This window comes from Patagioenas fasciata, chromosome W, assembly GCF_037038585.1.
Source record: "Patagioenas fasciata isolate bPatFas1 chromosome W, bPatFas1.hap1, whole genome shotgun sequence".
Lineage (NCBI taxonomy): Eukaryota > Metazoa > Chordata > Aves > Columbiformes > Columbidae > Patagioenas > Patagioenas fasciata.
The window spans coordinates 58,845,767-58,858,677 of NC_092559.1; the positions used below are offsets into that span (position 1 = coordinate 58,845,767).

The window sequence follows — 12,911 nt, forward strand, 5'->3', positions numbered from 1 at the left end:
GTAGGTCCCCTTTAGGTATTGTAAGGTTGCTATAAGGTCTCCCCAGAGCCTTTTCTTCTCCAGGCTGAATAACCCCAACTCTCTTAGCCTGTCTTCATAAGAGAGGTGCTCCAGCCCTCTGATCATCTTCATGGCATTCCTCTGGACTTACCCTAATAGGTCCATGTCCTTCTTATGTTGGGGGCCCCATTGCTGAATACAGTACACCAGGTGTGGTCTCACAAGAGTGGAGTAGAGGGGGAGAATCATCTCCTGTTCCTATAGCTTGAACTAACAATTGAGTCTTTGCAAAGAAGGTTGTGGTATTTCGCATGATACTGTGTGGGCATATTTTGCACTGACATTTTATGACTGAATTACTCCTTTAAAGTTTACATAATTTGGTGGTCTCTTTTTTTAAGAGCAAATAGAAAAGAAATGGGCCACATTTAACCTAATTTCCTGTAAAAAAAAATCAAATCACAGAATCACAGAATGTTAGGGATTGGAAGGGACCTCGAAAGATCATCTAGTCCAATCCCCCTGCCAGAGAAGGAACACCCAGATGAGGCTACACAGGAAGGTGTCCAGGCGGAATTTGAATGTCTCCAGAGTAGGAGACTCCACTACCCCCCTGGGCAGCCTGTTCCAGTGTTCTGTTAACCTCACTGAGAAGTTTCTTCTCAATTTTAAGTGGAACCTCTTGTGTTACACTTTGAACCCATTACCACTTGTCCTACCATTGGCTGTCACCGAGAAGAGCCTGGCTCCATCCTTGTGACACTCACCCTTTATATATCTGTAAACATTAATAAGGTCACCCCTCAGTCTCCTCCGAACTAAAGAGACCCAGCTCCCTCAGCCTTTCCTCATAAGGGAGATGCTCCACTCCCTTAACCATCTTTGTTGCCCTGCGCTGGACTCTCTCCAGCAGTTCCCTGTCCTTCTTGAACTGAGGGGTCCAGAACTGGACACAATATTCCAGATGGGATCTCACCAGGGCAGAGTAGAGGGGAAGGAGAACCTCTCTCGACCTACTAACCACCCCCTTTCTAATACACCCCAGGATGCCATTGGCCTTCTTGGCCCCAAGGGTACAGTGCTGGCTCATGGTCATTCTGCTGTCCATCAGGACCCCCAGGTCCCTTTCCTTCATGCTGTTAATACTCTACACTTTCCCTTGTTATATTTAATTAATTTTTTCCCCGGCCAAATCTCCAGCCTGTTCAGGTCCCGCTGGATGGCAGCACAGCCTTCTGACGTGTCAGCCACTCGTCCCAGCTTGGTGTCATCAGCAAACTTGCTGATAGTGCACTCTGTCCCCTCATCCAAATCACGGATGAATATATTGAATAATACAGGCCCCAGTACTGACCCCTGAGGCACTCCACTAGATACAGGCCTCCAACTAGACTCTGCCCCACTGACCACGACTCTCTAGCTTCTTTCCTTCAGCCAATTCACAGTCCACCTCACTACCCGATCGTCCAGACCACACTTCCTCAGTTTAGCTGTAAGGATACTGTGGGAGACTGTGTCAAATGCTTTACTGAAGGCAGATCACATCTACCGCTCTGCCATCATCTATCCACCTCGTTACGTCCTCATAAAAGGCAATGAGGTTGGTCAAGCATGACTTCCCCTTGGTGAAGCCATGTTGACTGCCCCTAATGACCCTCTTATCCTTGATATGCCTTGAGATGGCACCAAGGATAAGTCGTTCCATCACTTTCCCAGGGATGGAGGTGAGGCTGACCAGCCTATAGTTACCCGGGTCCTCCTTTTTGCCCTTTTTGAAGACTGGAGTGATATTTGCTTTCCTCCAGTCCTCAGGTACCTCTCCCGTTTCCCAAGACTTGGCAAAGATGATGGAGAGTGGTCTAGCAATGACCTCAGCCAACTCCCTCAGCACCCATGGGTGCATCCCATTCAGACCCATGGATTTATGGATGTCCAGATTGCCTAATTGCTCCCTGACCCAGTCCTCATCAACTAAGGCAGACTCCTCCATTGTCCCGACTTCCTCTGGGGCCTTGGTGGTACGGGACTCCTCAGGACAGCCTCTGGCAGAGTAGACAGAGACAAAGAATGCATTCGGTAATTCTGCCTTCTCTGTATCTTCTGTCACCAGGGCACCCACCTCGTTCATCAGTGGGCCTACATTGCCTCTGGTGTTAGTTTTAGCTACCATGTATTTGAAAAAGCTCTTTCTGTTGTCCTTGACCCCTCTCGCCAGGTTTAATTCTAAGGAGGTCTTAGCTTTCCTAGCTGCCTCCCTACACCCTCTGACAACAGCCTTATATTCTTCCCAAGTGGCCAGCCCCTCCTTCCATGATCTATAAACTCTCCTCTTCCACTTGAGCTTACCCAGCAGTTCCCTGTTTAACGACACAGGTCTCCTCGCTCCCTTCCTTGACTTCCTACGTGTCGGGATGCTCTGATCTTGAGCCTGGCAGAAGCAGTCCCTGAACACTAACCAACTATCTTGGGCCCCTTTATCTTCAAGCAGCCTTGCCCATGGGATTTCCCTTAGCAATTGTCTGAAAAGGCCAAAGTTTGCCCTGCTGAAGTCCAGGGTTGCAATTCTGCTTGCTATCCTGTTCCTGCCACATGAGATCCTGAACTCCACCATCCCATGGTTGCTGCAACCAAGGCAGCCCTCAACCTTTACCACTTCAACCAGACCCTTCTTGTTAGTGACGATGAGATCCAGCAGTGAACCTCTCCTAGTCAGATCCTCCACCATTTGCATCAGAAAGTTATCATCAAGGCACTAGAGGAAGCTCCTGGACTGTGGCTGTCTGGCTGAGTAGTCCTTCCAGCAAATATCAGGGAAGTTAAAATCCCCCACCACAACCAGGGCCTGTGACTGTGAGGCTGCTCTCAGCTGTCTGTATAAGGCCTCATCAACTTCCTCACCCTCATCTGGTGGCCTGTAATAGACACCCACAACAGTATCACTCCTGCCAGCCTGCCCCTTAATTCTCACTCATAGACTCTCACATCGCTCCTCATCCGTGCCTGGACAATACTCAATACACTGTAGTTGCTCTCTCACGTAAAGAGCAACTCCACCACCACACCTGGCTGGCCTGTCTTCACTGAAAAGGACATAGCCATCCATGACCACGTTCCAGTCATGTGAGCTGTCCCGCCATGTGTCTGTAATTGCCACCAGATCATAATCTCCTGACCAAACACACATTTCTAACTCCTCCTGCTTATTCCCCATGCTGCGTGCATTGGTGTACAGGCATTTCAGGGAGCGAGTTGAGCACACTGATTCCACCCTAGGGGTATGGGAGGCCTCCTAGTCTTCATCAACCCTAGAGTGCTGTCCCACTGATGCAAGCCCAGCCACAACCCCATCCCCCTTCGAGTCTAGTTTAAAGCTCTGCAAATGAGCCTTACTAATTTCTGTCCCAGCATCAAAGTATCTGTGGAACTGGGAGAAGGTATAAAATAAATCATACTTTTTCATCTTTTTTGTGTACTAATCTGGAACCATCAAATATTTTTTTTTACTTCAGACTGAAACAGAACAATAGCTTTTCATACCATGGCAAAGAACCTTTTGTTTTCTATGCCTTTATTTCAGTAACTGTTTTTGGTACAAACATGTTATCAAACACTGTCAAAATTAATGGAGTTATTCTATATTTTTACTTTTGCAGTCCATGAGTTTCAAATCAACCTTAACACTTTTTTTCTGGCTCCTTCTTCAACCCTGATTTTATATTTTTATTTATAAAACTATATATATAAAGTATTATAAATATATCATATACTGTATAAAATGATATAATATGCATTTTTATATATGTTTGTCATGGTTTAACCCCAGCTGGCAAATAAGCACCACACAGTTGCTTGCTCAATACCCCACAGAGGAATGGGGGAGAGAATTGTAAGGGTAAAAGTGAGACAACTCATGGCTTGAGATACAGTTTAATAGGGAAAGCAAAAGCTGTGCACACAAGCAAAGCAAAATAAGGACTTTGTTCAACGCTTCCCATTGGCAGGTAGATGTTCAGGCATCTCCAGGAAGGCAGGGCTCCATCACATGTAAGGGTTGCTTGGGAAGACAAGTGCCATCACTCTGAACGTTCCCCATCTTCTTCTTTTCCCAGCTTTTGTTGCTGAGTGTGATGTCATATGGTATGGAATATCCCTTTGGTCACTTGAGGTCATCTGTCCCATCTGTGTCCCCTCTCAACTTCTTGTGCATCCCCCAGCCAGCTTGCTGGCAGGATGGTGTGAGAAACAGAAAAGGCCTTGACACTGTGTAAGCACTGCTCAGCAGTAACTAAAACATCCAAATCCAAAACGTAGCCCCATACAAGCTACTGTAAAGAAATTTAACTCTATCCTAGCCAAAACCAACACAACAGAACTTATATAAATATATATACCTCACAATCTCACAAATAAAAAACTTGCAGCTGTTTGGATTTTTGATGCAATAAATAATTTCTTAGTGTGCCGGAAAACTGTCCTGCAGTCTGGGAGTCAGGAGCCAGCCTGAAGAAAGAACTGTAGTAATGATGGTGTCATGGAATACATCCTGTGTGAGGAGAGGGTGAGGAAGACAGCTGCCCTGGGAGGATGCTGGTCTCCTCTGGGCTGCAGTTATTCTCTGACTGTTAAGAGGTTGTGCTGTTTCCATAGATATTTGGCTGGCTCTTCTGGATGGGTGGGGGCAGCAAGGAGACTAATGAGCCAAATGTAAAAGCTTGTACTGTCCTCCTGCAAAGGGTGGAGGAGGGAAAGGTAAACCTTGGAGTGCTGTCTTCCTTTGGGCAATGAGGAAGGGACCTTTCCTCATAAGTTGCTCCTTTGTATTGAAAAAAAAAATAAGGTAGTAAACTAGTTGCGCTAACAGGTTCCTTTATCTTCTAGGATGGGTACTCAACAGTGCAGAAGTGAATGAAAAAAGTTTTATCTATCCAATCAGGAAATATTATGTTCTGACATTAATTGTCATTAAAAAATGAATTTGCATGCATCTTCTTGTGTTTTTGTTTTACAACCCTAGATTGGTGAATTATTGAGCACCACACACCCTGCCAACAAAGCCAGCTTAAATCTTTTCTGTCCTGAGGAAGGAGACTGGAAAAATTCCAACCTTGACAGACACAACCTTCAAGACTTTATTAACATTAAACTCAACTCAACTTCCATATTGCCTGAAATGGAAGGACTCTCTGAATTCAAAGAGTATCTGTCAGAATCAGTAGAAGTGCCATCACCCTTTGACATTTTGGAACCTCCAACTTCAGGAGGCTTCCTGAAACTCTCCAAACCCTGCTGTTATATTTTCCCAGGTGGAAGAGGGGACTCTGCGTTGTTTGCAGTGAATGGATTCAATATGCTTATCAATGGAGGATCCGAAAGAAAATCTTGCTTTTGGAAACTTATCCGGCACTTGGACAGGGTAGATTCCATTCTACTCACTCACATTGGAGATGATAACCTGCCAGGAATCAATAGCATGCTTCAGCGAAAGATAGCCGAATTAGAAGAGGAACAGTCCCAAGGGTCTACTACCAACAGTGACTGGATGAAAAATCTGATCTCACCTGATTTAGGAGTTGTATTCCTTAATGTACCTGAGAACCTGAAAAACCTGGATCCTAACTTTAGAGTAAAAAGGAGTGTAGAAGAAGCTTGTTTTACTCTCCAATATTTAAATAAATTGTCTATGAAACCAGAATCTCTTTTCAGAAATGAAGGAAATACCATTGACCCCATCATTTTATTTCAGAAAATGGGAGTTGGCAAACTTGAGATGTATGTGCTTAATCCTGTCAAAAATAGCAAACAGATGCTATATTTTATGCAACAGTGGAATGATACTAGCAAAGATAAAACTGAATTCCTGGTACCAAATGCCCAAGAACTAGACATTCTATTATCCTATTTCACCTCTGTCTCATGTCTGATTGTGTGGCATCCAGCTAATCCTGCAGAAAAAATAATCCGAGTTCTGTTTCCTGGAAACAGCACCCAATATAATGTTCTAGAAGGACTGGAAAAACTCAAACACCTAGATTTTCTTAAACAACCAACAGTTACACAAAAAGACCTAACTGGGAACATTGCTAGTCCGGCTGTGAAACAAGCCAGGTTGAAACAACAAACAGACAGCAAGGAGAGTCTGAAGCCTGCTGCAAAGACACCAAGCAAGCCTGTCAGAAAGGAATCTAAAGAAGAAACACCAGAGCCTGCAAAGCCTAGTCCAGCACTGGAAAAGCTTCAGAAACTGGAAAGCAAAGAAAAAGTTCCAGTTAAAAAAGACAAACCAGCAAAAGTGGAGATCAAACGTATAGGGGCAGAAAAAGACATAACTAGTAAAGAGCAGCAATTAGTAAAAATTCCTGAAAAGGAAGTTAGAGATGTGAAACCAAAAGTGGCAAAGGAGAAGTCAGTGAAAAGGGAAGTCAAAGTAAAACCTGAAGAAAAGAAAGAGGAAAAAGAAAAACCAAATAAAGAGGTTTCTAAAAAAGAGGAGAAAACACCCATCAAAAAAGAGGAAAAAACAAAAAAAGAAGAGATCAAGCAAGAAGTTAAAAAGGAGGTGAAAAAGGAAGAGAAGGTAAATAAGAAGGTAATCAAAACAGAAGCTCCACCAAAGGAAGTTAAAAAAGAAGGTAAAAAAGAAGAGAAGGAAGAAAAAGAAGCCAAAAAGGACATCAAAAAGGTTTATAAAGAAACCAAGAAGACAACTGCTTCTTTGACTGAATTAAAAAAGCCAGCAGCAAAGCCTAAACCACAAAATAAGGAAGAACCTCATAAAAATGAAGCAGCACCTACTGGAAAGCCAAAGGAAAAAGGAAAAATTAAGACACTGAAGAAGGAGATCAAAGTCAGTGGAGCACAAGCTGCCCTTCCAGCAGTTGGACCCACTGCCACAACTGTAGCAGCTGCAGAAATTACAGCTAGTGGAAAAGAACTTGAAGTGGAGAGATCCCTTGTGTCTTCACCAGAGGATTTAACAAAGGATTTTGAGCAACTAAAAGCTGAAGAATTAGAAACAACAAAAGAAACAAAACCTCAAGTTGCACTTGTAGAGGATGAACTGAAACTCACTGGCACAGAACAAAAAGAGGTATTTCAAGTCTCAAAAGAGGCCTTTGAAGTCCAAAAAGAAAAATTAGATATTGAAGGACCTCTCGAGTCCTCTGATGAAGGCATAACTACCACAGAGGCTGAGGGTGAGTGTGAACAAACACCTGAAGAATTGGAACCTGTGGAAAACCACAAGGTTGATGACAATGAAAAGTTTGAAGATGAGGGAACTGGCTTGGAAGAAGCATATGAAGCAGGAGATTATGAGGAAAAGGCAGAGACAGAAGAAGCTGAAGAACGAGGTGAAGATGAGGAAGTAAAGACACCACTGGACACCACAAAACCAGATATGGAGAAAGCAATAAAAATGGAAGAGAGTTCAGAAGAAATATTGGCTGAAGTAGATGCTAACATTAAAGCCAAAAAATATATTGAAAAGGCAGATGATGAAGCATCAGATGAACAGGCTGAGGAAGACAGGGAAGAAACAGTAGAAAAGGCAGAGACTGAAGAAGAGGAGGAAGACAAAGCAGAAAACATCAGAGATGAAGAGGAGACTGAAAAAATAGAAGCTGAAGATCATGTGATGGCTGTGGTAGACAAAGCTGCAGAAGGTGGTGAAGTTGAAGATAAATGTGGCCTACTCATAATTACACCAACAAAATGCTCAGACCCTCAGTCTCCAGCAGTTGAATTGGCCTCTTCTGTCCATGATGAAACATTACTTACTGGTTCAGAAAGTGAAGCCACTGTTTCTGATGAAGATAGAGAAGGTCAGTCTGAGGAATTCACTGATACTTCAGGTTACACACAGTCTACCATCGAAATATCCAGTGAACCAACTCCAATGGATGAAATGTCTATACTGCGGGATGTCATGAGTGATGAAACTAACAATGAGGAAAGTGAGTCACCCTCTCAAGCATATATGAACATTACCAAGTATGAGACATCACTGTACTCTCGAGAATTTGCTAGACCTGAACTTTTTCCACTTCCGGATGCTTTTAGAGGATTATCAGAAGGATCCAAAACAGAGGCCACAGAAGGCAAAGACTATAATGTCTCAGCTTCTACCATCTCACCACCTTCTTCTTTAGAGGATGACAAATTCTGCAAATCTGCATTTCAAAATGTATATTGGCAAAAAGGAAGTGAAATCCAAGGCACCTCCAAATTAGAAATCAAAGAACCCTATCCAGAAGATGGTGGAAAACATAGTCCAGACAAGAGTCCAGCTGAAAGTTTGCCCCCTCCATCACCCATTGCCAAAACACCACTGAGTGAACGCAGTGTGAACTTTTTGCTCACTCCCAAGGAGATCAAGATCTCAGCTGAGCCTGTCACCATTGCTACATTGCCTGATGTACATCAAGAAGTTGCCAATGAACACTGTGCAAGCCCTGAAGATAAAACGTTTGAAGTAGCATACTCCTCACAGTCTGCTGCTGGTAGTGCTGGCCACACACCTTATTATCAGTCTCCCACTGATGAAAAATCCAGTCAGCTTCCCTCTGAAACCAGTGAAAAGTCAACAGAAGCTCCTGTTAGCTTTGAACTCAGTGAAGTCGAAGATGAGTCTGCAAAACCCAGAATAAGCCCTATGGATGAGCCTGTGCCAGATTCAGAATCTCCTATTGAAAAGGTTCTCTCGCCTCTACGGAGTCCACCACTGATAGGTTCAGAGACCACTTATGAAACGCTTTTGAGTGCTGATGTAAAGTCTCTCACCAAAGATTATGGAAGTCCTTCTGAGGGGAAACCTGAAAAAGAAAAATCATCTGTTCAGATGAGCCCAGCTTCTGAAGCCATCTCTGTGGGCCTTTTCCAAGAAAAACAAGATGAAAAAAGCATAGAGTTTATGGTAATTAAGAAAGGCTTCAGCCTAGAAAACAAGATGGAGGATACAGAGCCCAGCAGCTCCCAGTCTTCACTGGTCTTGGATGAGCGGAAGTTAGCAGGTGAGCTCTCACCTACTCAAATAGATATCGGTCAGTTCGGTTCCTTAAAAGAAGACACCAAAATGTCAATTTCTGAAGGCACTGTTTCTGACAAGTCTGCAACTCCAGTTGATGAGGTTGTAGCAGAAGACACCTATTCCCATATAGAAGGAGTAGCTTCTGTCTCTACAGCATCTGTTGCTACTAGTTCATTTCCAGAACCAACTACTGATGATGTATCTCCTTCTTTGCATGCTGAGGTTGGATCCCCCCACTCTACTGAAGTTGATGATTCCCTTTCAGTGTCAGTTGTACAAACACCAACAACATTTCAGGAAACAGACATGTCTCCATCTAAGGAAGAGTGCCCAAGGCCCATGTCAATTTCTCCACCAGATTTCTCACCTAAAGCCACAAAATCAAGAACCCCAGTGCACGATCACAGATCTCCTGAGCAATCAACTATGTCAGTAGAATTTGATCAGGAGTCCCCTGAGCAGTCTTTAGCAATGGACTTTAGTAGGCAATCTCCAGACTATCCTATTGTTGACACTAGTATACACCATATATCTGAAAATGGACCAACAGAAGTAGATTATAGCCCTTCAGATATACAGGAGCCTATTTTTGCACGGAAGATTTTCCCTGTGGAGCAGTTATATTACTGTCAGGAGAAGGACATTTCAGAAATTATTTCAGTTGCTCAAATTGAAGTTTCATCCTCAACTTCATCAGCTCATACACCTTCCCAGTTAACTTCACCACTGCTAGAAGAAACTTTTACAGGTACTGTTCCACCCAGAGATATGTCACTACATTCTTCTTTTACCTCAGAGAAGGTGCAGAGCCTAGGAGAAAAGCTGTCACCAAAGTCTCACCTATCTCCATTAACTCCAAGGGAATCTTCTCCTCTGTACTCTCCTAGTTTTCCAGATTCACCTCCTGCAGTCACAGAAGTGGTAACAGCTAGTCACACATCTTTGTTATTGCTGCAAGTGTCCTCTGTCAAAGCATTTGGTTACCAGGAGCCCCTAACAAAGCACAGTCCAGAACATTTAATTAGCCCAGAAAAAGAAGATTCAGAGAAAAGCAGCAGGTCACCAGAAGAACTTAGTTATTCTTACAAGGCCCCAGAGAAAATTACTAGGTCACCAGAGGGTATTAGCTATTCCTATGAGGCAGTTGCAAAATCTGGATCACCTCAAGCCACAGATTATTCCTATGATATAACAGGGAAAGCTACTAGGTCACCAGAGGTTATTAGCTATTCCTATGAGGCAGTTGCAAAATCTGGATCACCTCAAGCCACAGATTATTCCTATGATATAACAGGGAAAGCTACTAGGTCACCTGAGGCCACAGATTATTCTTGTGAGATGACAGGGAAAACCACGAGGTCACCAAGAGTCACAGATTATTCCTATGAGATAATTGGGAAAACCACCAAATCACTTGAGGTCACAGATTATTCCTATGAGAGAACTGGGAAAGCTATCAGATCACCTGAAGCTACTAGCTATTCCTATGAAGCAAATGCACATTTTACTCCAGGAAAATCGTTATCAGAATCCCATCAAGATGTTGACTTATGCCTTGTGTCCTCCTGCGAATATAAACATCCTAAAACTGAACTATCACCCTCATTTATCAACCCAAATCCCTTTGAGTGGTTTGCAAGTGAAGAACAGTCTCAAGATCAAGAGAAGTCATTAACTCAATCTGGGGGAGCCCAGCCACCTTCTGGGCGACAGTGTGATGAAACCCCTCCCACATCCATGAGCGAGTCTCAGACTGATTCAGATGTTCCCCCTGAGACTGAGGAATGCCCTTCCATCACTGCAGATGCTAACATTGATTCAGAAGATGAGTCAGAAACCATTCCAACAGACAAGACAGTTACATACAAACAAATTGACCCGCCACCTGTCCCAATGCAGGATCACAGCCCTTCCCCTAGGCATCCTGATGTCTCCATGGTTGATCCAGAGACTTTGCCCACCAATCAGAATTTGGGTAAACCTTTGAGGAAGGACATAAAAGAAAAGACAAAGACAAAAAAGCAGGGTACTAAGATCAAGTCACCTTCTCCTGTTAAAAAAAGTGATGGTAAATCAAAACAAGTGGTTTCACCAAAACCAGCTGTAAAAGAATCTTCAGAAAAAATTTCCAAAACAGTTTCTCCAAAAAAGAAGGAGTCTGTGGAGAAGGGAACCAAAAATGTCTCTAATCCAGAAGTAAAGTCTCGAGTGGAAGAGAAAGATAAGGACACCAAGAATGCAGCAAATACAACAACATTCAAGTCAGCAAAGACTGCAACCACAGGTAAAGACATAGGAGTTCTCTAATGTTAAGATTTTCTTAGTTGTTACAGTGATTTAATTGCCTTTATATCAGCTGAGAATGGTTTATAGCAAACCCCCTGTCATCTACGCACCCCAAAAGTCAATTTAGGCAGGCAACAAGCTCCAAATCAACTTTATTCTAGCCAGAACAGTTTAGCCAAGAAACCAACTAGAAACGGGAGTTATCCAAATTATTTAGCACTCCAACAACATTATAAAACACAGGTTTGGATACCAGTTGAGGATATTATTATTATTATTGTTGTTGTTGTTGTTGTCGTTGTTGTACAACCACATAAAAATAATGAGGATTCTCAGCACACATTCACTCATAAAAACCAGAACAAGAGGCCTCTTTCACTCAAGGGTACCCAGCAGAAAATAATCACTTGTTTGTGGTGGGCAAGGGCTCACTCAAGGATATATCCAGAAGGAAAATCACTCACCAAAGAGGAGGCGAGGGCACTCAATCCCAGGAAGTCTCCTTAGATGGCATCTCACTCTAAGGGGAAGGCTCAGTTCACAGACCCGCTGCTCCAAGAAGACCACTCAAAAGGGGTCTTTGGCGGGGCCCCATTTTATAGCCTGGTGGGATCTGCCTGTGGTCATTACGAGCATGGTCCTGAAGCTTCTCAGCTTCTATGGGCACCTTCTTTGCTGAGGACCCTGTCTATTGACTGAGGATCCCACCCCTCCTGGTCCCCCAGCCATGAGGAGGTGAATGTGAGGTGTCACCCTGCCTTGGGGTGGGTGGACATGACTGTCTGCACTTTGGAACCAACCTAGGTGTGTAACTGAGGACATGCACAGTGGGGCATAAAAAGTGCTAAAGAGCCATCGACTGCCCTATTGAAAGCTCCTGATCTCATGGGGAAAGGGGGAGGGGGTTGTGCAACTGCCACACCCTCAAAGTCAGTCCGTGTTTTAAATATAAATATGGTGTGTTAAGACCATGTTTAAATTAATTGGCTGAATTAACTTTAGCATTCTGAGAAACCTGATGTATCAGTTTGCTCAGATGTAAAGTATTAGAGATTACATCAAATATAAAGAACTTAATATTACCTGTCTTAATTGTTAACCAACTAATAAAATTAAAAGTGCCACTTTTGTAAGTGAAGTGCAAGCAGTATTAAAGTGAACCACTTTATTCATTGGAAGAATCATGTAGGTGCAATACTCTTAACATAAAATAATGCAATTTAATATTGTGAGAGGCAAAGGTACTACCAGACATTGGATGGTTTCATTACTTTGCTGGATTAATTTTAAAAAGAGTATTTTAGAAAAATGATAACTAGTAAAAACAGTTTCAGTGAGCTGATCATGTATATCACATAATCCAATTAAAGTCTTATGCCATCAGTGATGAATAAACATACAGAAAATAAATTTCATTTGGAATGACTGTTGTGTATTCTGAGTAGTAATAAAATATGAACTAGATTACTGAAGGAGGCATTGTGCTAATATGTTTTTTTATGGTAGATCTTGTTAGAGAGTGTTTGTCACCGTTTACTGCAGGGTGACAATAAACCATGGCAGATGCTTTCTGTTAACTCCCTGCCCTCCCCACCAAGCA

General features: G+C 43.0%; 1 protein-coding gene across 1 annotated transcript in view; it reads left to right on the forward strand.

The window, feature by feature from the left end:
- LOC136114675 (microtubule-associated protein 1B-like) overlaps positions 1–12,911 on the forward strand; it is a 103,531-nt gene that overhangs the window by 82,232 nt on the left and 8,388 nt on the right. Inside the window, exon 5 of the mRNA XM_065860108.1 lies at positions 5,015–11,309. Within this exon, the coding sequence (XP_065716180.1) occupies positions 5,015–11,309 (6,295 nt within the window). The remainder of the gene's footprint in view (positions 1–5,014; positions 11,310–12,911) is intronic.